Genomic DNA, 25,462 nt, shown 5'->3' with positions numbered 1-25,462 from the left:
GCATGCAGTACCTAGTAGAAGTTTGGAATTAAAACTTTCACTAGTCACTACCACTTCTGTATCATACTTGTAATTAATTAAATAAACTGCATGGCCAGAGTGCTTAGGTTTCTACTTAATTTCTACGAGTAACAATTTGTTTTTTTTTTTCGATAAATTCCGGTAAAATTTTCAGAGAAAAAGGTGCCTCAACTTCAGGGCATGATGGGAAGCGATGACCCCATACTAAAGCAATCAGGAAGAAATAATCAAGAAAGTTTTTTTTTATACCTGTTACTGTTTGGAACACCCAGTAAGTAATCCCCGGTCTGAAGTCAGACGTGAAGTGAACCTCCTTGGTAAGACAGCGCAGGTTCTCGACGGGCTGCGTGGACACGTGGTAGAAATTCACCATGTGCCCCGCCGTGTGCAGCAGCGAGAAGAACAGGGCCGTGCACGCCACTATCTTATGAAACTGGATGCTGGAGTCCAGGGGGATGTATTGCTGGATACTGAATTCCTAGGTTAATTAAAATGCCTAATTATGTTTTATCGATAACTGGACTTAGTGATTGAGTTTAATTTAACTAAAGATTGAATTAAAACTGTAAATTGAATTAAATTTAATTCTGAAGAAACTCAAAAAGAAGAAATTAAAAAGAGTAATACAGACAAACTAACGACAGAAGCGGCAGGGCATGCTGAATTTTTGCTGGTGGTGTTTTTCCGATGTTAACCAATGTAATATTTAAAAAAATCATGAAGTTTATGGTAAACTAAATATAATTATAAGTACCACACAAATTACCTTTAGTTTGGTTAACAAATTCCTAGACATTGTCAGTAGTAGCAGACTGTAGCAGAATGACAGGGAGGCAGCTGATCCTCTTGTTATTGCTATTCCGACGCCCATGATGTGCCTCAGATCCAGATGTTCTGACATGAAGGAATAGTGCGCGAAGCGTTCTACAAATAGCCCTATTGTTACGACGTAGAAGATAAATAGGTAAAATATATTCTGTCTGTTCTCTTCTAAGAATGTTGTTAGATAATCCCATTTCAGAAGTAACCAGTGTCTGAAAAAAAAACGCACATAATATTTCCACGTTAAGAAAAACTGTATTTTAATAGAGAAGTTACTTAGTATAATCCTGATCTTTCTCTCGTCGGCCAGTATATTTTTTACCTGGATTGTTCCATTGACGGTTCAATGTGGAAGCTAGTCATCCTAGCTACGTTTGTAGAGGTGTCCAAGAAGTTCTGTTTAGCGCCTTTGCAATCTAAACCAATGGCTACAAACTCTCCCTTGTATTCTTTCATCATCACTTTGAAATCTGAATACGTAAGATGGTCTTTATGTTGGAGGCCGGCATCCTAAAATAAACAATAGACTTGTTAAACTTTCTCGTAAATCTTGAATTCAATAGAATTATAAAGTTTACTTAAGTACGGCATCCAACGCAGTAACGGGCTCCTGAGTGCGGTCGCAGGGGCATATGACAGCCCGATATTTGGCCACTGGGCGAAATCGCACGCGCCACGTGCAGATTTTAAAAAATAACTTTTTTAAATATGTTAAGTTTTAGTTAGTTTTAGTTTAATATTAATTTTTTTTTAATTTTAATATGTAATTCTATGGATGTAATTAATCCGAAAAAAAGCTTTTTTTTTTTAAAGTGAATATTTAAGTATTGAAACAATCTGTTTAAGTGTGCATACAAATTCAATTGTTAGGCAACGTTTGTAATTGCTAAGTATTTTCCGTAGGAGTATCTAATTTAAGGGATCCATAAGTTATGGGCATAACCAATTCAACAAAAAAGTTGCTTAGGTGCATGTGAAGTGTTACTATGTACACATAAAGATGGGTGTACTACATTTTTTTAATTACTGTGCATATTCAGGTATTACCATGTTAGGCGCTATGCATAGATGAAAAAAAAAAGAATTTACGTTTTTTTTATAACCTGTATTCTAACCCCCTTTATATATAAAACTTAGCATCCTTTTACAGTCAAAATAACAATAGGGGCAAATAACTATGAACGGTTTGTTAGATTTGACAAACGTTTATGAATAACGCCATAACTACATATTTATGGATTGGATTGGATATGCCAGCCTTAAAGCCAGATACTAACAGAGAACATGCCATCGATGAGCTCGGTGACGTGCTCGTCCCTCAAGGACGTGGTGCGCGCGATCTCGACGAGCGATCGCAACATCTCGCTGAACTCTCCCTTGTCGATGACTCCGTTCCGGTCGTTGTCGCACATGTCGAAGATGATCCGCAGCTTTTCGTCTGTCGCGCCTCGGGAGAATAGCACTACCGTGTCTAAAAATTCCTGTCAAAATATCCGGCTGTTGTAAACGGCGATCTCAGTTAGTCAAGGTTTAACTCTTATAAATAATAATAAATAAAATAAAAATGTTATTTATTTAGGTATCAACCCATTACATTAAGAATAATTATTATATTAATCTAATTTATACATTCTAATCTATATTAAATTTTACTATTCTAAACTAAACTAATTATTACCTAATCTAACACTAATTAAATATTTACAGCGGAGGCCTTGCTCATACAGTAGGTTGCGTACACTACGCTAACAATGCTGTTCATCGATTTCTCCCGACAAACGACCAGTGTCTTTTACGCATTATAGCGTAAAAGTAGTCTACTCTGTTCACGGCGAACATGCCAGATGCACTACACCGCCACGGTAGCCGTAACATTGCACGAAACGCGTTGTTGTACTGTACTCGAAGCTTATTGAACGATCGTTTCGTGTAATGGTACCACAGCTGACTGGTGTAGAACGCCTGACAGTACGCCCTGAACAAAGTTACTTTAGCTTGGTCGGAACAGTGAGCAAACCAACGCGCCAACATGTTGCTTCTCATCGCTATGGCCCGCCGCTGTCTTTCGAGATCGTCATCGTCCTTTAGTCTGTCTGTCAAAACGTGCCCTAGATACTTAAAACTATTTACAGTTTTTAATTCTGTCCCGTTTAGCCTAACGGGAGGAACGATATCTGGGCCCTTATCATATTTAAATACAATTAATTCAGATTTTTTAACATTATATTTTAGTCCGTGTGTTGCAGCATAACGCTTACAAATCGACACTAGTATCCTTAGGCCCGTGATAGAGGGGCTCAGCAGCACCATATCGTCCGCGTAGCTAAAGTAGTTGGCACATACGCCCGCGACGTGACATCCGACGGCAGCGCTGCTGAGCTCCTCTATTAGGTCGTTCATATAAAGATTAAACAGCAATGGCGATGTCAGCCCCCCTACCTAACTCCGCATTGCAACTTGTACGGGTCCGAATTCGTATTTCCCCATCTAACGCTGTTCATCTGGTTACCGTACCAGTATCTCAACAGATTGGTTATTTTACTCGGTACACCTGCTTTTGACACTTTATCCCATAATAAATTATAGTCAATAGTATCAAAAGCACGGCTCAGATCTAGAAAACAGCCGTATACCGACGTTCTTTTCTTAAGATAACGGTTCACTACGTTCTTAAGGCAGAATATAGCCATATCCGTTGAGAGACCCGGACGGAACCCAAATAAATGTTAGTATATACAGATAGTTGTTAAGCCAATATTAATCGCAACGAGCTTGGTCTTTTACTAGGGTATGGGGGTATGGGTACACTGGTTGCTCTTTTATGTGCCATGCGGGGCTCTCACACTTACATACCTACTTGTTAGAAATTGACGGCCACGATAACAGACGATAAAAGCACGTCTATCTTAGGCCTGTAGGGTCCAAATTTACGATCATGGACGAGTTAAACATATTTATTTAGGTTCAACTGAGACAACTTTTATAAGACCAAATAGGATACACATATATATAAAGCACAAGTACCTGGAATGATATTCGTCCATCGCCATCTTTGTCAACAATGTTAAACATTTTCTTGACAAAAACAGCGTCTGCTTTCATACCAAGCGCACTAGCAAATTCAGACTTTGACAGTGACGTCCTCATGACAATAGACTGAAAAGAAAATTGATATTGTTATGTTTTCTTATATGTTCTATTATTTATTTAAACTTTGACTAATCAATTAATTGCATACCTCAGGGTCAGCGTCTTCGTTTTTCCTTCGCTTTTCTCCGGGTGCAAGACCGAAGGTAATGGCGTATGCTTCTCTGAAGAAATGCTCCAGTTTGCGTTGTCTGCGTTCACGTGTTTCTGCTGTCGCTAATATTTGTTCACGGTGCCCCTATAAAATAGTATGAAATGTAAAGTTTCACTTGTTTACTCTTGACTAAGTCGCGAGTCTATGACGCTATGTTATTTTTCGTCCCTGTATGTGACGAAATAAAAGTGTAAAAAGGGCCGTCTTCTCGACAGGGCCGAGTCCATCTCTGATATTGGCGTCATGCTCACACGGCACTCAAATCATGACGAACAGCCATTTATGGCTCCCTCACGTGTCCTGAGGGCCTTTCGACGTGTTGCCTCTCTGTTGCACTTGTTTACGTAAATGTGACAGGGAGGCAACACGTCGAACGTGGTTTGCGGTAGCCCCTCTGATCACAGTACGAGTAGTTTTTATTTTCTATAACTGGGAAAGGAGTGTACCTGGTTAAGGTTAAGTGCCTTCTTGTGCTGTGCCAGGAAGGCGTCGAGCTTGACGAGGAACTTGCGGCGCGACGCGACCGAGTCCATTTCCAGCACGAGGTCGTGTTCCCGCGGTGCTCGTATGAGCAAGAGTGGCCGCTTGCTGTTGCGCGTGTCCTGAAAAAAATTGTGTAAGTGATCTTTGTCATCTTTCGTAATACGATTTACGAAGGTTTACAAGCTTTAAACAAAATAATTTTTAACTACTTTCATCATCATCATCATCATCGATACCATATATGGCCCAATGTGGTAAAGTGGACTTCATACATAACTTATAAGCTTCTCACTGATGCAGATTTCTCACGAAGTTTTCCAAAGCGAAACCATGTTTTGCCATAAATGAAATTAACTGGTCAAAATCAAATGATATCACTTATACCTCACGCATTATCACCTTAAGTGAAATGAAAGCTGTAACAGTTAAACCAGTGGATGGAAAACACCATCTTGTCTTCAAACCTGGCTCTGCAGCAGTTCAGCACCGTGAGTTGCTCGGTGTGGTGGAGAGACACGATGTGCAGCATGTCGCCCTTTCTGTTCGTGACGTGTAGCGCGGGTTCCAGCTTGAACCTCAGTTTCACCGGCCACTTATATGACGAATGTACTCATTCTTGGAAAACTATCTTGTCCACCAACCTGGCTCTCCAGCACAGTGAGCTGTTCAGTGTGGTGTAGTGGCACGGTGCGCAATTTGTCGCCCTTTCTGTCCGTGACGTGCAGCTCGGCCTCCGGACCGAGTCGCAGTTTCACCAGCCGCTTGTGTGACGCGTGCACCCATTCGCGGCAGACCATCTTGTCAACTGAACCTAAAAATAAAATTATTGATTGGATTACAACTGTTCTTTAATTGTTAAAAAGATTTAGCTCTTCAAAGACCTTGTGAAATCGATATGAATGAGGTGAGCTGTATCTTTCTTTATTCAGTTTTAAAAATAATTTTGATTAATAAGACTTCTCAAAAACGGGTTGTACCTAATATTTTACCTTGCAGTATTTAACGTACCTTTCTGCTGCGCATTCTTGATTTGCTCTTGCTGTATCTTGAGCTTGCGTCGTCGGCTGTTCTGCAACTTCACCACGCCGTATCCTGCGCCCGCGCACAATATCGGCACGAACACCAGCGCCAGGCACGTGTAAATGTACGCGAACTCGCTTCCCTATGCAAGACAAGAGGAAAGTTAGGGTTGAAGCTATTGACAATAACAACCATCCTGTAATATATTCCGGACCCGAGTTCATTGGTATGGTTGGTTCAATGAAAACTAATTTTGCCAGTCACTACTATTATTACCTCTACTACTACCTATTACTACTGCTATCACGGGTACTGTTATCTGTTTCTTTAGATCACATCGGTGGAAGACAATCATGCGGCCCGTTTGATGATACCTACGCGGTCACCGTAGTCTATTGACGCCTGCAACTCTAGGGGTGTGTTGTTAGGAGCGCGTAATCTGTATGTTCCATGGAAAAAACAAACACTGAAATTCTAAAAAACCCGGAAGGAAATTTGAAAGTATGGTTTTATTGCAAATAAGTTGTTGGTTAGTATTTTCATAGTGAGTAAATACCTCGAAATAATCGTAGCCTCTAAGGTACTTGCAGGGCGCGAGTTTTGACGCATTGAGCTGGTAGGGCTGCGGGCACGGATCACCGGCGTTCCAGTGGAACACGTCTCGTTGGATGTCGTACGGCCCCACTGCGGTGCTGTTCACTATGATGCCCCATAGGGTGATGTGTCGGAGCTCGTCTATCTCGTCTTGGGTAAATATTCTGGGACATAAGACATGGTTTAAAAAAACACACTGAGTTGTTTTTTGCACTAAATTAGGTGGTTTGTATTTGGATTATCCGTAGATTATTTCAGTTTATGTATAGATAACCAACTTCTATCTTTAATGTCACTATTTCAGTTAAAAAATAAAAGGAACTTACTTTTTGCCTAAAATTAAGCTGATGTAGACTAACATTGATGCTTACCCATTTTGATTGTTTTCGAACCAGAATCTATCGGCGTCTCGAATTCTTGTAAATTGATCAATGATTATTGCCCTGAATAGTTCACCTGGATGTCCAGTTGACTCTAACATTCCACCTGTGAGAATAAGCATAATACAATACAATACAAATCCTCTTTAATGCACAACCTCAGAATAAATGTACATGGAAACACAAATTATACATGAAGACAGAGATAAACAACAAGCGGCCTTATCGCTAAAGAGCGATCTCTTCCAGACAACCTTTAGATAGTGGAGAAATGAAACTCATAAATTAACCACTTAGGATGTGCAAAAAACTAAATTAAAATTAAATAGCATTAGAAGAAATACCTTTAAAATTCAAGTCTACAAAAATAACTACACTAACTACTTTAAGACTAGATTTGAAAATAGCAAGGGATTGAGCGTGTCTTATTTCGACAGGAAGAGAGTTCCATAGCCGAACAGCCCGAAAACAACACACAAACAGCAGTTATAAAATCTTGAGAAGGAGGGACAGAAAGGAGCACATTGTGAGGATCTAGTGGAATTTAAATAACTAAAGCGTTCTTTTAGGTAACGGGGAGTGGTGGGATTAAAGAGCACATTATACCGAAGTCAAGAATATAATAATTTTTACGATATAATTAAATCCAGCTTATAAATGCATAGATTGGCGCAAATTCTTTTCAAAGAGATCTATGAATGAAATAAACTTGACTTTGTAGTTATAGCCTGTCCGATTTTCTAAGATTAAGTTAGCCATAGTACCTATGGCGTACTTGATGATTTGACAGGCTATAGGTACTAATGATCTGCATTTTTCTTGTGTGTCACTTTACACCTCTAATTATACAACAGGTTTTAAGTACACCCTTTTTGAATTTGTTCGCCTGTACGGGTTTCGTGGGATAAGTACGTAAGAGTTTTCTGCAAGCAACTCTAGAAACTGGATGGCTTATTACCTATATAGACGTCAATGTTATCAAGGCGACCTTCGTAAACTTGAATTAGTCGCTGGAGGAGTTCAGGATTATGTTCAAATAACTCGGGGTTAATCTCATTGAACGTCTTCACTTTTTTCAAACCGAAGTATTCCCTGTAAACAGAAAAAAGGCACCTACACTTATTTTGTTTTATTCGGGATATGCTTAGGTTGTGAAATTAGAGACTTGCCGAGGTTTCCCCAAAACTCTATGACGGACTTATATGGTTGACGAGTCAAATGTCATATTGCTTTAATTTCTAGCACCTTATTGGTCACGGGATCTATCCTGTATCTATTAAACTGGCTATCTGCTGGTTTTTTTCCATTGTGGCTTATAAAACGGACTTTAAGTAAGAGATCTTTTAACAGCTTGATCTCAATATTACCTAGCAACACGTCAATGTAGTCCAAGAGTGAGTGGAGTTTACCTGGCGGTATTGTAGTCCGGGAGCCCGTTATCCCGGCCTCGCATGATGTTAAGCGCGCCGAGATCCCGTCGCGAGAACTCCATAGGCCCGAACAAGTTGTCCCGAACATCTGAGCAGAGCAGCGCATCTTCTCGCTCCGATAGCTGAGACGTCATGCCCATCAGCACTTCTTCTATTGGAACTTGCGACATCACGTCCTGAAAATATGTCGCGATTTCGTTACACAAATACGAGTCCCTTGTAGTCTTAAGTTTTTGTTGCAATTATTATTACATACTTATTTTTCTAATGTTTTATGTCTAGCTTGTGCTTGCGTAGTGGTTGTACACCTAATGTGAATAATAAAACCTATGATCATTAAATAGTTGTTGACATTATACCAAGATTCATAAGCCGGATCCGACCCCGAGATCGGGCCCGAGCCGGGTATTCATTATGATTGAATTTAAACTGTCGTGACTGTCGTGAGACATAGTAACACTAAGCCAATATGGTTTAACTCACGTATTTTTAGTCACTCGCGTGACACGTTTCGGAGAGCCTAGGTTTCCATTTATAAGCACTAACAGTACATGAGTAGCGTTCACGATGGCCATATGATTGGCTTACTATTATCTTCTCCAAAATTTAGGCAGAAGCGGAGTTTGGTTCCGGCAGCAAATTAGCTAACGGGACTAATGTGTGCCCGAAGCAGAAAATTACGGTAGATTCCATTCCAGCAGGTTAGCTGGTAAGATCAGCACAGGATGAACATAGAAGGGAATATTGGTAACTATCAAAAAGTTGCTTAAGAGCTTTTGGACTTACGTTGCCATCCCACCAAGTCTGGCATAATCTGATAGCGTCATGACCCCCTGGAGCTCGGCTGTAGCGGCAGTTTCTGTCGCGAAGCAGGATTGCTGGCGGGACCAGTGTGTGGCCAAAACGGAAGGCGGCCGTAGCGAACGCGTGTGACACGCCCGGAGCCACCTCGGCTCTGTAGCCGTTGTACGATGGAATGGGAACGCCGAGGAACGCTGGCACGTATTCGTAAAGGATGATGTTCTGAAAAATAATGGTTGCCTTATTACCTAACGGTAAAACGTTGCAATCATGGGCTGTTTCGACTTAAAATAGAACTTATTGCTATTGTAGTTGGAACAAGCACGTATACTCAGATGAATATAATTATCGTAAGTTGTACTTTTGTTTCATTATAAAGAAGAGTCAATATTTTTTTTATATCATACATTGGTCGTTGTTAGTCCTTTTAAGTTTTCTTGAGTCTAAAAATATATAAAGCAACCACGTTGAGTAATCAAAGGAGCATTATCTCGAATGTCGACGTGCAGGGTATTTAATATACCTGTATATAAACTGGCAGTTGACGCATGCGTCGACCAAGTTGTACCAACAAAGGAGCAGAATCCTGAATGTTATCATGGTGATTATTTACCTGTAAACTGGCGATGACGATTCTCCTGGCTCGCTGGAAGAGCTGCTCGTCGCTCCAGTCGGGGTGCTGGCGGTGGACGCGTGCGGCGACCACGTTGTGCCAGCGCATTAGTAGAATGCCAAACGTTACCATAGCTGGGTTTTGATTTGTTCGGGGATCACCTAGTACTGGAACATTACATAAATAGGTAAAGGTTACAATGTTGTCAGGTCTTTTAAATTTAGAGTTAAGTAGGAAAAGTGAAGATATCGTGATCTTAATGTATAAGGTTCATTGCACACGTGGTCTTGAGGTAAAACGTCGAACGAACCATCTTTCCTTTTCTCTTTAGATTATAAAAAGGTTTCTTGTTGACTATGGTACCCCAAAACTGAGCGAAAGGCCTACTTAACTCTTGCTATCAAATTGGATGCTCAAAAATGATGACTGGTTTTTAATAAAATAATAGGTAATTTGACTTACGAAATAGCCTTTCGGGGCTCAGCATTCGCATGTAGTGTGGCACTGGATTGTTGAAGAGCGGCACTCTTTTTGTGTTACGTAAGGGCATTCCTCCCTCGCTGGCTAAGCTTCCATTCTGTTAACGAATAAGCAGTTTATTATAAACTTTTTCGTCATAAACGATAAAGCTGGCTATTGACTTTGCATTCGTACAACTTGCGTTTCGCACAGTACGCACTTTGCGTCTAAATTATGTATTATTTAAAAAAAATAAGATTTTAACTAATAGGTACCATTTTAATATCTAAAAGCAATTTTGATGCAAAGGCAAATCGTATTTTAAAAAAGGGGTTTTCCACAACCCAAGAAAAAATATGCATTTCCAGAATCAAGATTAGAAAGTGTGGAAGGCACTACCTATAAGTAAACAATAGCATCAGATTTTAGTAAGTAATACATGAAGGCAGTTATATATGTATGTGTATGAGTACGTAAAGATGCAGGCGTGGCTGCTGGTGGCACCTGAAATGACCTCATTGCATTCACCCACGCCTCGCTCGTGCTGTACACGAAGCTGCCGTCGATCCACGACGTTATTTGGTTTATCTGAAACAATACACATTTATATTGAGTTGTAAATGTTCGTTAACAAAAGGAGCCAAAGCTATGATGCCGGTCATATATTATGCCTAATTGCCTATTAAAAAAAAGGGAAAGGAAAACCTCAGCAACCTGAATGTCAAATGTTCAGAGAGAAATGTAAAAGCTGGTATCTTAACTACAGGACGCAGTGCCATGTCATGACATAATTGAGAAATCTGATTCTTCACCAGTAAAACCGTAAATCCGTAATGCGTGCTCATAATTAAGCAAAAAATATCTTATTTTTGTAATTGGTTGGTCTTAAATATCTGAAGTGTGTAAATTCGATAGATAATTTAAAATGATTGTTAACAATAAGTGTCACCATAGATAAACTGCAGTGTGCAGTCGAAGGTGTCGAAACTGACTGTAAAATGTGAACCACTGCAGTGGCCACATGGCGGACGTTAGTTTCATTTTGCATTCCGTTTTTTTACCAGTCTTTAGAGTAACCTACTAAAAATTTTATTTAATTAGCCTAATAATTTAAAAGTATAATAGAGTATTTTTTTAAAACAAGTATGAATTAAATGCAAACATAGTATTAAAAAAAACATGTAAAAGATACAAATATCACCGCGTAATCATCACAAGGTAAAGTGTGTTAAGATGCCATGAATAAATCATTCGCAATTTATTGCCATAGGTATCAAGCCTAGATATTGCGCAAACTGGGTAATTACCACAGGTGTAAGGAGATGAGCGGATCTGGGTTAGACTTGATCATTATTGAGATTGAGAAATATAAAAGCTGCGTTTAAATCAGACACGCTTACAATCAGATAAGAGCTTACTAGCATCTGTTACATCTTAGAAATCCCGTATCTTAATACTGCTTCTATACTGCAGTACGAGCCCTGTTTATAGTAGAGTAGGTATTTGTTACTTACAACATTTTAGTTGTTGTTGGAGCAAATTAGGCCAGGAAACGAATGCTCAAAAAATGTTACAGATGGAAATGCTTGGAACACAATTTTTGACTTCGTAACTTTGTTTGGACTAGTTAGGTAAACATATCAAAAGTCCCCTGCCGTAGCCTTGAGCCTAGAGAAAAATGGGGAGAAAAACCCCCCAGGTTTGAAGGTTCCATTTTCCTGTTTTTCGATTACATCTCGGAAATTATGCAATTTTACAAATTTTACTTCGTCAATTTTTTCGATATCTTGTATAGTTTTTGAGATATCCGCTCTTGAAAGTTTATTTTAGACTCTCAATTTTATCTTGATATCTACATCAGTGAAGCTGCTAAATTCATTTATGGTATCACATTGACACTAGTCCGATGTAAAAACAAAATAAACATAAAAAACTTTTTTCAACTCACGCTTAAACGATTTCGTTGAAATTTGGTATAGAGAAAGTTTGAGTCCCAGGATAGGACATAGGATAGTTTTTATGGCCAAAATCATCTTTTGAGTGTGAAAAGTCGAGTGGAAGTTTGTATGGGGAATCAATAATCGCCGAACTGATTGAAATGAAATTTGGGATGGTCTACATGTTTGAATTAGTTGAAAATGATACCAAACATGACTTAAACAGTATGAACCTCATCAGGAATTCAGTTTCGACGAAGAAGCTGAATTCCCCCCACATCCCATTTCATAATTCATAATTCATAATTCATTTATTGCTTATTATCATGTGGTACAAAACAGATGTTACATTAGGGTACGTTCACACATGAACCCTGTTAGGGCACAGCAAGTATTTCTTAAAACTAAACTATAACTAGGTACATAAATTAAAATTAACGCATTTATATCAATAACGCATATATATTATTTTATACTTATTTTATTATATTAATTACTTATTATTTTATTATAATTTTTATTTTATTTTATTATAATCAATTATGTACTTATTTGGGTACTATTTCAATAGGTACATATAAGTATTGATTTATTTTATCTTTATTACACAATTTGTTGTTAAATACCTTATTATATTTCACACCTTTAAAGGATGATTTTTGAGATAAAACTTATATCCTGTCTCGGGACTCAATATATGTCTATACCAAATTTCAACTAAATCGGTTCAGCGGTTTAAGCGTGAAGAGGAGTTTAAAAAAAGGTATTTGTTTAAAGTTTATATGTTTTTACTTCGGAATGGTGTCAATGTGATACCATAAATAATTTCGACACTTCCGATTTATACGAAAACGATATAAAACATGGCCTAGTAGCTTCACTGATGTAGAAGGCTTCACTGAGTCAAGGTAAAATTAAGAGCCCCAAACACAACTTTCGAGAGAGGATATCCCGAAAACTATTTAAGATTTCGGAAAACTTCACTAAATTAAACTTGTAGCAAATTTAATCACCTTTCAGTTTGTCTAAGTAGTCATTTCGCTAAGATGCAAAGCTTCCAAGATATGTGAGAAACCGAAAAATGGGACCTTCTTACCCCCTCACCCCTCCAGCTCAAAGGCTACGGCCGGGGACTTGATATGTTCACCTCCTAACTAGTCCAAACAAAGTTACGGAGTCAAAAATTGTGTTCCAAATTGCCTAATGGCTGCAAAACATTTTGTATCGACCTTATGGGTGTTATAAATGAGACCTATTTAAAAACTGTATCTACCATTATTAAACAAGCCAAAAATAAATACGTTCTTAGTTAAACAGTCTGTGCTAACGATAAGCAGGTAAGTTGGTTGTTTTTAATTGCAGCTGATGCAACTAATACAGATTAAGCGTTTTATTATTATTATAACATTGTGAATACATATTTTTATGCTGACTAACCCATTAAAATAACATAGTGCCCATGAATAAATATTATATAAGTTAAGAACATATTTATTCTAAAAACATACTAAAGGTATTTTTTTTAATATTTTCGTCAAAGACCTCAATAATAAGAGCGTGTGATTGTTATATGGTGCATTTGCAGGACAAAGCGCTAATAACCAACAATACAATGTTTAAAACAAAGTGCATTCTTACAGCGTCTAATTTAACAGATAAAGGATTATGGCTTTACGGCATGCTCTAATAACCAGCTCGAAGGGCGAAGACTTTCTTCGCTACGCATATGTTTTAAGTTTATAGTTCTTTGAGAGTTGTGGCACGGAGATATAATGAGTTATTTTTCTCTTTGCTCACTAAAGCTAAAAAACAGCATACTTATAGCAGTGAAACCAAACAAGGCAGGTAACAAAAGGTGTTATCGTGAAAATTTATATAGATAATGGAAACTAGTTGAAAACAAGTTGTTTGGTGAGTAAAAAAAAAAGTATCAGAATAATTACAATTTACAAGATACATACACATTAATTTTGCCGATAAGCTAAAAAAAATAACAGGCCAAGATTCCGCCGCCAGCCACGAGCGTCGCGATGCGATACCGACAATGGACGGCGATTACCGCAGAATGCTAATTATTATCCGTGTCATGACTGGTTGCCGACACCTCCGCGGTGTTCACCTAATTTACGGCGGCTTGATTTTTTTAAAGATAACCGGCGTTGGTTTTACTGTCCAGCCAGAATAAGTTTTTCAGAAAGAATAGTCTCTTAAATATCCCCGTTTAAACTGTGGCTTTGTTTTATCGTAATTTTTTGTGCATTGTGTTTTAAATTAAAGTATGTCCATGAGTCAGTGCGTATCTGGATAGGTATCCAAGAATGGTAACGTACGGTACATAATAAAAATTCTTAATTTTGTATCTTTAAATAGGTATGAATAATTAAAAGAGTGGAAGTGTGCTGGGCCCATAACCTGTAGGTTTTTGGGCGTAAAGGAATCCATGATAGATGAGTAATGAAGATATATTGTCGAAGAAAATAACTGAATACAATTTTGAGCTATTTAGATGGGAAGCTGAAATGAGTGTATTATCATTAGTATCGATCGATCGATCCACCTTAATAATGTAAAGTTTATTACTCCCTTATAAATATTGTAATATTTAGATACTTATTTGTTCTCTGATATTTTGAAAAACTGTAGCTATGATAGTTAAATTAACTTATAACATTTCCGCTGAATTGTAAAACATGCTGGCCTGTGTACACTTGTTTTGGATTTCGTGCTAGTTCTTAAGCCATAATGTGAATTGTATGTTTCTCATGATATTGTACGATATGTGTTTAGTGTACTTACCTAATAAAGTAAAATAAAATAAAACTTGCGCCTGTCATAAATAAATAAAAATAACACTGTCAAACAAGATTCTTGCGGTTACGAAGTACAGGACATTTTCTGACAGATTTTCTTCATCTTTGTGGATTTTATATTTATCAAAAAACAAACTAAATCGAACCGAACTTATGTTCTAGTAAAACAAAGAGTGGGTACGGTATGGACGAATTCCAATAATAAGCGTGACTGATGGCTTATAAAAATTTACGTTAAAAAGAAACATCGATCTCCGTGCACCCAAAAGTTGCTGCAGAAGGTAGTCTAGAGAGATCGCTCTTTTTTGCAATTACTAGCCTTTACCTTTCCCTTCCTTGTCCTTTACCCATCATAATAATGACAATTAAGTGTCAGTAAAATTGACTCCTCATATCGAATGACTAAATTAACTGCACAAAAGGTTTGTGTTCATCTTGTCAACATGTTTATGCAAATAACAGTGTGATGAAGATAAAAAACTCCATATATGTATGTAGTATTTAATTTAAGAAATGTTTAAGATAATGAGTATATTATAAGTTTCTTTTGCAACAATTTAAACTTATAATATACCTATCTATATTGGCACGAGCAGAAAAAAATACATAGCATAAATCCAAATTGAGAATAAATATTAATCAGAATACAATTTTTCCTCGACATGAAGTTTGTTTTGCACAGCATCTTTAATGCATCATTATGGTAAAGAATCTTTACCATAATGAGCTCCATTCTAAAGTGAAATATTTCACAACACATTTGGCAGATTCATCTTCTATTTATATATGTCTAAATTGATAAATATATTTAAGTGTTCATTGTCATATCAAAATTAAATAAAAATTCCATTACTCTGATCGGCAAACTATAAGTATGCTGGTAATATACCTACACAAATGTTATTGTAAGTGAAACTTACTTGTTCTCTAGGACTATTAGGGCTCTGCCCCGTATTCCGATCGTAGATGGCTCGCAAGAAGGGCATATGTTTGACGCCCTCACAGTCAGGGTCGTACATGTGGTCGCACTTGTCCACGGGGATACGGTGATGCTCGATGGGACATCCTGACTCCGATGCCATCAAGATCTCTCCTGTCACGACTTGACCTATACAAAAATATTATTACTATATAGATATTACTATATAGAGCACCAAATGGAAGAATTATAAGGGAGCACTGATACTGATATAACTATCCCAATGTCCTGTGACAGTTTCACGGCACGGTGCATACCCTCTCGCTTTCTCAGCTTGAGATCCCTCAGTATTCGTGTGCGAATTGTAAATTTATGTGACAGCTGGTATGTTCTGCAAATGGTACGAAGTTTGCGTTGCGATAAAAGCTTATTATAATTCATGTTTAGATCAACATGTTTGCCACCTGCGGCGTTGAATTCTAAATTGAACAGCAATCAATATCTGCATAATCTGCGGTGAATTCCATGCTCAGCTGCCTAAAAAGTGTGTGTTTCTAAGTGTCAACGCACATGGTTTTTTTTGCAAACGAACAATCACAATTCTACTTTTGGCATCGATACAAATAAATATTGAATGTAGCACCTTATCTTGTGCCGTCCTTTATTACGTACTGTAGAAGGCTTTTTTTTTTTTTTTTTATGAAATAGGAGGCAAACGAGCAGACGGATCACCTGATGGTAAGCGATTATCGCCGCCCATGGACACCCGCAACACCAGAGGGGTTGTAAGTGCGTTGCCGGCCTTTAAGATGGGAGTACGCTCTTTTCTTGAAGGTTTGAAGGTCATATCGGTCCGGAAATACCGCAGGCGACAGTTCATTCCACAGTTTAGCTGTGCGAGGCAGGAAGTTTCTAGAGAAACGCACAGTTGAGGACTGCCAACCATCTAAGTGGTAAGGATGGTAATGTTGTCGCGTAGGGCGATGGCGAAAAGAAGCGGCAGGGATTAATCCGAACAATTCCTCGGAGCACTCCCCGTTATACACGCGATAGAAAATGCAGAGCGAGGCCACATCTCTACGCAGCGCCAAGGAGTCAAGCCGTTCCGAAATACGCTGGCAGTCGACAATTCGAGTCGCTCTTCGTTGGATGCGGTCCAGAGGGAGAAGCTGGTATTGGGGTGCCCCTGCCCATAGATGAGAGCAGTATTCCATGTGCGGGCGAACCTGCGCTTTGTACAGCTGTAGGCGGTGGGCCGGCGTGAAATACTGTCTCGATCTGTTGAGCACACCAAGCTTTTTTGAGGCTAATTTGGCCTTACCCTCTAAATGGCCGCGGAACTGGACTTCACTCGAAATGTCGACGCCGAGGATTCCGATGCTGGCTGCGGCAGTCAGGGGAGTGCTCTCAAAACGAGGTGACACGACAAACTCTAACTTTTTTGCGGTAAACGCGCAAACCTGTGTCTTGGCAGGGTTAAAACGGACTAAGTTTAGTCGACCCCATTCAGAGATTTCTTTTAGGGAAGTCTCAATTTCAGACACAAGTTTGTTCCGGCTCTCGATGACGTTTTCCCGAGAGATATTGGTGCGGCCGGTGTAAGAGGCATCACCCGTACTATCATCAGCATAACAATGAATTCCGCTGATTTGCAGCATGTCATTGATATGCAGAAGGAATAGCGTGGGTGATAGCACACAGCCTTGGGGGACACCAGCATTCACAGACATGGAGTCTGAGCATTCACCGTCAACTACGACCTTTATGCTTCTGTCTGCTAGAAAGCTACTGACCCATACACATAATCTCTCGGGAAGCCCATAAGACGGTAGCTTCGAAAGAAGTGCTTTGTGCCAGACGCGATCGAAAGCCTTCGCTATATCCAAACTAACAGCCAATGCTTCACCCTTTGTCTCGATCGCCTGTGCCCAATGATGTGTCAGGTAGACTAGAAGATCACCAGCTGAGCGGCCTCTACGGAAACCGTATTGTCGGTCACTAAGCAACTGGTGGTCCTCTAGGCTTTAACTGTGGGCTAAATATAATATATTCAAGAGGACTCTCAGTGACTTAAGAGACACTTACCAAAAAATGCGAGTAAAGCAGTTCGGTTGGCCATTGATGGGAGGCCATCCTGCCCGCGCATGAAGATCTTGGAGAGCGTCCGAGCGCCGGGCCGGTCGGCGCCCGCCATCATGTACACTCCATCAGCGTATGACGCTGGCGTCTTGCGGATGAGTCGGCTATCTGAGAACAAAACAAAGGAATTGAAGAAGGCATTGGAATTTAATTGCGTAATTGGTGGTTTAGAGCGATTAGCAAGCTTACCACAAGTTTACCGAAATTACCTTAGGAGGAGCAGGCCTAAACGTTAGAGATTGTATGGGTTTACGGCAACGGAATGTCGTGGACGTTGAGAATTTAAAAGAGACTGCATACAATCTCGTAATTACATTTAGGTCCCTAATTTTTCATGATAATCGAATCTCTCATTGCCGTAAACGGCCGCGGTAAGGTATGAAAGAGCTCATTGTGTTGATGCCTTTCGAAGTTGCACTTAATACGGTTCGCATGAGTCGACGAACTTGGAAAATGATACAAATAACGCCCACAAGTTCCAGTCCTGAGTGAAAAAAATCGGCATTCTAAAATAAAAAAGTTGGTATTAGTTTATTCATTCGAATCGACCTCCTAATAATAAATAGGTAGTTCTTTCGTTTTAGTATAAGTTCGAATTTAGTACGGAGAAATCAAATTCTTCGTAATCGTACCTACCAATAACGAGTACCCTACAGACTGCAAAATATCGTAAAATTAGGTATATTATATTACGACAGTCTGAAATAAATCTTTGTTTGTAGTGCTTTTACCAAAGAAGGGTGATTTAAAAATAACATATTATTAGCCAAAATGCCGTAACAACTTGCACGCCAATTACGGGTATGGTGTAATAATCAACCGATGAAGATATCAGCAATTCAAAACGTCAAGAAAGTATAATTGAGCTGAATTATATTGTGGTAAATCAAGTTTGAGTATATATTTAAAAAAAATAAAAAAATATATAAATTGGTACAACTATAATGATATTGAAGGACGGCAAAATTACAAGTCCAAAAAACCTGAATATGTACTTCGTTGTAACACTTGTAACTGGAGCAGAATTGCGAAAGAAGAGAAAATTTCAATCGTCAAACAAGGCAAAAATCATTTTTTATATTTGCTTAATATGTTCAGGTCACGTCAAGATTTAAAGTGGTAATTATGAATAAGTGCTTATATATATATATATTATTGCACCTTGAAATGCCTCATGGCTTTATTTATTTATTCGTTTCGTTATTGCTCTTTATCTCCATACACACAATATTTCTACTGCCTTCTAGGAATATGTACTTTCTTCTTCCTTTTAAAACAACCTCAACTAAGTATTTAGTTAATGCAGTAGGTATAATCTATATCAGGTTTAAAGGTCCCTTTTTATAGTTTTTCGTAAATAATTCTCAAACGGCGCCCTGTAGCAAAAAATGTTCTATTACATAACTAATCTACATAAAATTTTCTATAAAAAAGGTTTAGTACACTTTTTCGCTAGGATCAATATTTCAAAATATATTAAAGTGGGAAAGTTACTTATAATTTGTTCATTTTTTTTTTAGTTTTTTGTAAATAACTTAAACGGTAGCCCATAGCAAAAAATAATCTTGTACGTATTAATAATCTGTATAAAATTTCCTACAAAATAGATATACAGGTTGTCCAAAAAATAGCACGTCAAACTGACACTGGAGGTAGGACACCCTAAGAGGAACTGGCACCGTCAGTGATAAAAAAGAGCAAAATTAATACCTCGGTACGGAGTGAAACATGTCGAGCGTTTTTGGATGTAAAATACGTGTGACCCGTTATTAATATATTTAATGTGTCTCACGGAAGTTTTGTTATTAAAACAGTTACCAGTTACAGTTATAGTGGAAACGTCTTCCTACGTACTTTTTACCCGTGTGCGTCATTTTGTTTAGATATGACAATAATTTTAAATTATCTCAATTTCCAAAGGTCTTCATTATACAAATAAATAAATCAGGTCAATTTGCGTTCGTCTTACCTCACCGCTAATGAGGTAATATTATTATGTCATTATTTACCAGCAAAGATTGGAAATAATTAAATACGACATGGTAAATAACTAATTAAATATTTGTGGTTTCAAAAGAAAGTAACCATGGGAGTTTTCCACGAGACTAAAACGTACCGAAGAGTATTTTTGCACTATAACATCGACCGACTGCCTGAATGATTTATTGCTATGGCTGTAGAGGTAATAATTCACAAACGCGTGATTCCATGTCGCAATTTCCAACCACTAGCATGAGCAGCGAATTAGGACCGAGAAGCCTTGCGAGTTTTAGCTAGCAGGTAATGTCTACCTTCATGGATTCTCATAATTGCCTATCTCTTCAAAATTATCAGACGATTCAATGGCACAAATTGCTCACGGCAAGAGTAATCACACGGTTCATGTGTGTTTTTGTACGCTGTTAATACATCACACGGCTATTATATTGATGTTTGGCTAATGACGGATTCAATTTGACTTCGTTGCACATCAGTGTGAGGCAACTCGTGTCCTTCTGCGTGGTCATACGAAATGACACGGGCCGTACATGCTTGTAGATCTCACATGACCTTTGTTTGAAGCTGATTAGGTTTAGTGTGGCACGTGGCCTACATCGTTGTTAATATGTATAATTAATTGTTACGAAACATGTTGGTGTGCGGTCATGGGTTATTTTCCGTCATTTACTCAGATTAATTACTATCTCTATCGTATGAAAACTCATTCAAGAAAAATAATATGATTACGTGTTGTCGTAAGTAGATTTGTCCGCCGGATGCCCGTCCGCTGCCCATCTGCCCATCTATTTCTCGCCACACATTGACGGATGTGTCCGCCAGATCCGACGGGCAAGTCCGTGCGTGTATGGCTAGCTTATGATAGGTTACGGGCGTTACAGCATATCACACAACATATCGATTACAGATAGTTTCGTTATGATTCTAAAAGTTTATGTAATATAAACTTTCCAAGGATTATGCTGATGGAATGAACATTTCGTTGAGCAGACATCATCTGCTTATCAATATGATTTTTACGAGCCGGAGTTAGAAGGGGTTTCTTTTTTCGAATAGGTAGTTCCTAAGTTGACCTTCGAGTTGCATCATCTGATTTGCTCACTGACAGTATAACCATACGCAATACTCTTTTATCATCCGATTTCATTAAAATTGTAAAATTTCAGCTTAATCCCACATCTGAAAAAGATGTTTGTTGGATTTGTTACTTGTCATGAACAAGCTTAACTTTAAAATATCTTAAAAATATTAGAAAAGGTGCAAATAATATATTAATATTATGATAATATGACCGCATTTTCATGTTATGACATGACACATGGTCAAGCAGTATGTCAAATTATCTCTCAGTTTATTGCAGTCACGATATACAAAAATAAAACCATATCATTTATTTAACAAAACTTCAAGCAAGTCGTGGCCCTATGATGATTTATAGTTATAGCTATTAACACGTCTCGCGCTCGATTTTTTTTTCGTCGCTTGCGGCGTGGTGAGTGGAGTACACAGATAACTAACCTCCTAGATAAAGTTTGTATCTACATAAGACGAGTCAACTCGAACTCAACGCCAGACCGCATAGCATGACTGGCGTTGTCGCGCGCGACTCCATATATGAAGTAGTAGTAATATGGACTCGCGCGCGACAACGCACAACGCATGTCAGGCTAAGCGGTAGGTCACACCGGATGCGTACGAAACACGGCTCCGTCCGCAGATCACTTGTTGTGCACTGGACTTTACCTTACTCATAATATAATTATATGTATATTCTAAATAATTTGGTATATCGTGTATTTACTTATGTTGAAATTATAAATATTAATAAATAAATGTAGGGGTTAACTATGATAATTGTGATATACATTAGTATAGGATGCGACCGAGTAGCGTATTTATGTAAAGGCAAAGCGAAGTCCATCGGGAAGTAATAGGTTAATATTAGTGGGCGATATCACATACATCAATATCGAGATATTAAGATATTACGCCACGCAAACATTTGACAAATTAATAATCGTTTATCTCAGCGGGTTATCTGATGTTAGATCGGCACGAGATCGGTGGAGCAATAGCGAGGGTTTATTTGATGCAAAAGGTTGCAATTAGGAGCCTTATTCATTTTTTTGTAAATAATATAATAAAATAATTCAAGACTATTGCAAGGTAATTTTTTGTTAATTGTATAAATACTTAGTTCAAGAAAAAGTACTTAACTGATTCTAAGCGCGTTGAGGTCTTTTCTATCGGTGTTTTCAATGGGAAACAACACTGTACGTAACTATTTACATGTAAACAGAAGATTTCAGTGGTATTGGGCCATTATCTGGTTATTAATAATGAACAGGCTTTTTCCTCAACTTCGTGTTAACTCGCTTTATATGGTGTTCTTAACGAGGTAGCTCTCGTCGAAGAATTCCAAAATTTCGATTTTAAGCCAATTGACGCAAGTGCACGTAATTTTGGTAAGCAGTGGAGATTTTATATCATCAAGGCTTCATTGGTGGTCGTTACGTGCGAAAACATGGTACGTTTTTATATTATTCGTCTTTTTTACCATGATTTATCACCATTATTCATGAACATATGAGCTCATAAAAATTTCTGGGTTTTAATGGCTCGATGGGAACAGGTATACACTTATTTATAGCAAAGATGCACACGAAGACCACTTGTTAATCCACCATTGTCTTTATGTAGGCCCGTAAATAAATATTAAGAAAACGACATGTTTATTCGCTTAAGATGGTTTAACTAGAGGTTTATGTTGTTAATAAATACTTCCTTATTAGGTAATAAAAAAATGACTATTTAAAGGGTTTCATTCAGTCTGACAGTAGGTATAGGTACATAAAATATACAGACAGCGGAAGTCGGTTGTAAATGAAAGTGAAACAATATCAGCTTTAGATGGCTCTCAGAGGATAACGCCTTTTAAACAATTATTTTATTAGAATGTTTATGTTGGTAAACTGTAAAAAGCCTTTTGAAAGTATTTCAAAATACTTAACACAGGGTGTAAAGGAGAACAATAAACGGTAAAATCAATTTTAAAGGAAACCGTTTAGCCACAATCCACAGTTCGGTGAAATCACCATTCCAATAACCCGTGAACCTGTTTGATTTAACTAAATAATTATCTTTTTTTGATAGGCTTAAGAGTATTTGTTACACCCTTGCTCTACTTCAAGATAATGTCTAAGTACTTTGTCGTAATACTTGTAATAGTCACGGTAGGTAAAGTTTATTTTTTTAGACTCCCGATATCTGTATTGATAACAAACAAAATAACTTATATCGGGTCATGGCTTTAATATAAAGAATAAACACTTGGAGTACCTCTACGTATGCTTATGATATCTTTGATAGTGTATTTCCGTATTAAAAGCACTAAGTATCTGTCTTATGTTCGTAATATGTCATATTTAAAACAATATCTAATTACCAAACGTTAACTGTCATTAGCGTTACAAGTTCTATTGATGCATTAATGTTTAAGAGAGATTAAAGCAAGGTTGAGTCGATAAATCAAACCGGTAAACCCAATCACCCAATCAGACTTGATTAGCTCAAATCTAACAATGACAGCCGACAGTTGAAGTTTGACAGAGTCGATGTCGTAATAGTTGTAACATACGACGTTTGATGTTTTACTAATAAAACTGTAAGATTTTTTTAAACTAGGTAACAACACTATATTGTTCATTTGTTTATTAGTAGTGTGCTACGCCTACATACAATTTAGACACTTTAAACTTATTATTTTCAGTACTTACATTTTGTTTTTCGATCTCCTTTTGCCTGACTTACTCAGGTATAACAATGAATCACTTGACAATAATCCATTATGAGTGAAAAAACTCACGAACTGATTTGAATTCAAACAATACAATTAGGTACTATATTCAAATGTAAACATTGTCAATGACTTGTGGTTTCTTGTCACGTCACAAAAAAAAATCGTCTCGCGTTCAATACTGATTTATGTTTAGATTTTTAACTCCGTTAAATATATCAATGTTGTTATGTGAAAGTGTTGTCACCAATACTCGGCATCAATATAAAACAATTCTTCTTTAGATATTTACTAAGTATTATAGCTGAGCCGTTCGCATATAAATAACAAAAATTTGTATGTGAATTTTTACTGGTGCACTTACCGACTGAACCCCAATCAGGGTATGCTCTGTTGTTGTACCAGCCATCGTAGCGTTGTTTCTCAAAGTAAACCTCTGAAAAGAAAGAAACCAAAATAAAGTGGTTATGTAACATTGACTAAAATATTTTAACAATATTTTTTTTATAATTAAATGAAAAAGGGGACAAATAACTGAACCTAAAAAAGGTTTTTATTTTATTTATTTTAAAATTTAATTCAGGCAACAAGGCCCATATTACATATACCTTATAGACTAACATACATATAGGCCAGGAAATGAATGCCCAAAAAAAGGTATAGAGGGAAATGCTTGAAACACAATTTTTGACTTCGTACTTCGTAGCTTTGTTTGGACTATTTAGGAGGTGAACATATGCAAAGTCCCCGACCGTAACCCTGGTGCTGGGGGGAAGAGGGGGTTTGAAGGTTCAATTTTTCGGTTTCTAGATTATATCTCGGAAACTATGCATCTGAGCGACTTGGCCACTTATACATCATGAAAAGAGATTTAATTTGTTACAAGTTCTATTAAGTCAAGTTTTTCGATATCTTGTATAGTTTTTGAGATATCCGCTCTTAAAGGTTTATTTAGGGCTCTCATTTTTATCTTGATTATCTACATCAGTGAAGCTGCTAGGCCGGGTTTGGTATCGTTTTCGTATAAATCAGGGGTGCTGAATTCATTTTTGGTATGAACATTGACACCATTCCTAAGTAAAAACTTCCTAAGTAAGGGGGATACAGCTAATTGGTAATTGAAATAAACCAATTTCCGATTAATTATTAAGTAGGTATGATACCAGTAAATTGTACAAGTTGTCAGTGCGTTTAATACATTTTGCCGGCGGCTGCTAGTTGGCGGATGTGCCTTGATTATCATATATCATATGGCTATAACGTTCAACTATGTATACATACGAGTCTGATCTCTAAAACTATAGCAGTTAAGGGTAATCAGGTGCCATACTCATACTGGTTGGTACGGTCCAATACTCGCCTGCGATGGATACCGATGACAATAGTATAGACAAGTCATGCATACGACGCGACGTGGGTCGTGTTTTTGCGGATGGCTGTTCTAGATATGTGCGATCCGATCGAGGCCTTGCTCTGTCCGCTCTAACCGAGATGCATCGGTAATAAGCCGCTTGTTACGCACTCGAGAATTCAGGTATGCATATGACTAATAATAAAAATGCCATCGAGCTCTGTATAAAGGTCATACAGGCTGTGACCTATGCTGCTCCGAGTAATCCGCGATAAAAAAATTGTGGAATTGCGACTTTTTTCCACACTAATTCTATTTAGACTACAATTATTAGTAATTATAATGGCATAGTTATAAATAACAACATCAATGACATCATACAACTTTGGGAACAAATCAATTTGGCCTCCGACACTGGAGGGCTTTGTCACTTATTGTTTAGTATACGACATCTACTTCAGTTTATTTTATAACAACACCATAGGCACGGAAAACTAAAGCTTTCTTTTACTATATTCCATTTATTGTAAATACCCATGTTACTTAGTTGCTCCTTGTAAGTCAGTTATAACTAGTCATAGTCATCTA

At 37.8% G+C, this 25,462-nt stretch overlaps 1 protein-coding gene across 2 annotated transcripts in view; it reads right to left on the bottom strand.

Moving 5' to 3' along the window:
• LOC134746118 (dual oxidase) overlaps window positions 1-25,462 on the bottom strand; it is a 69,264-nt gene that overhangs the window by 14,410 nt on the left and 29,392 nt on the right. The window contains exons 3-22 of one of the 2 annotated variants that reach the window (XM_063680383.1): window positions 23,888-23,959; window positions 17,676-17,837; window positions 15,592-15,779; window positions 10,429-10,512; window positions 9,928-10,042; window positions 9,466-9,632; window positions 8,838-9,074; window positions 8,031-8,227; window positions 7,580-7,713; window positions 6,613-6,727; window positions 6,204-6,405; window positions 5,636-5,789; window positions 5,269-5,438; window positions 4,591-4,746; window positions 4,082-4,228; window positions 3,868-3,999; window positions 2,121-2,324; window positions 1,166-1,353; window positions 788-1,055; window positions 271-499 (exon numbers count right to left, since the gene is read on the bottom strand). In XM_063680383.1, coding sequence (XP_063536453.1) covers window positions 271-499; window positions 788-1,055; window positions 1,166-1,353; window positions 2,121-2,324; window positions 3,868-3,999; window positions 4,082-4,228; window positions 4,591-4,746; window positions 5,269-5,438; window positions 5,636-5,789; window positions 6,204-6,405; window positions 6,613-6,727; window positions 7,580-7,713; window positions 8,031-8,227; window positions 8,838-9,074; window positions 9,466-9,632; window positions 9,928-10,042; window positions 10,429-10,512; window positions 15,592-15,779; window positions 17,676-17,837; window positions 23,888-23,959 — 3,321 coding nt within the window. Of the gene's footprint in view, window positions 1-270; window positions 500-787; window positions 1,056-1,165; window positions 1,354-2,120; window positions 2,325-3,867; window positions 4,000-4,081; window positions 4,229-4,590; window positions 4,747-5,268; window positions 5,439-5,635; window positions 5,790-6,203; window positions 6,406-6,612; window positions 6,728-7,579; window positions 7,714-8,030; window positions 8,228-8,837; window positions 9,075-9,465; window positions 9,633-9,927; window positions 10,043-10,428; window positions 10,513-15,591; window positions 15,780-17,675; window positions 17,838-23,887; window positions 23,960-25,462 lie in introns of those variants that run through there. The other variant, XM_063680384.1, reaches the window with a different exon arrangement.

The sequence above is a fragment of the Cydia strobilella genome, chromosome 12 (genome assembly GCF_947568885.1).
Source record: "Cydia strobilella chromosome 12, ilCydStro3.1, whole genome shotgun sequence".
Taxonomy (NCBI): domain Eukaryota; kingdom Metazoa; phylum Arthropoda; class Insecta; order Lepidoptera; family Tortricidae; genus Cydia; species Cydia strobilella.
Note: the sequence above shows the minus strand (reverse complement) of the source record. Positions and strands in the feature narration are given on the sequence as shown.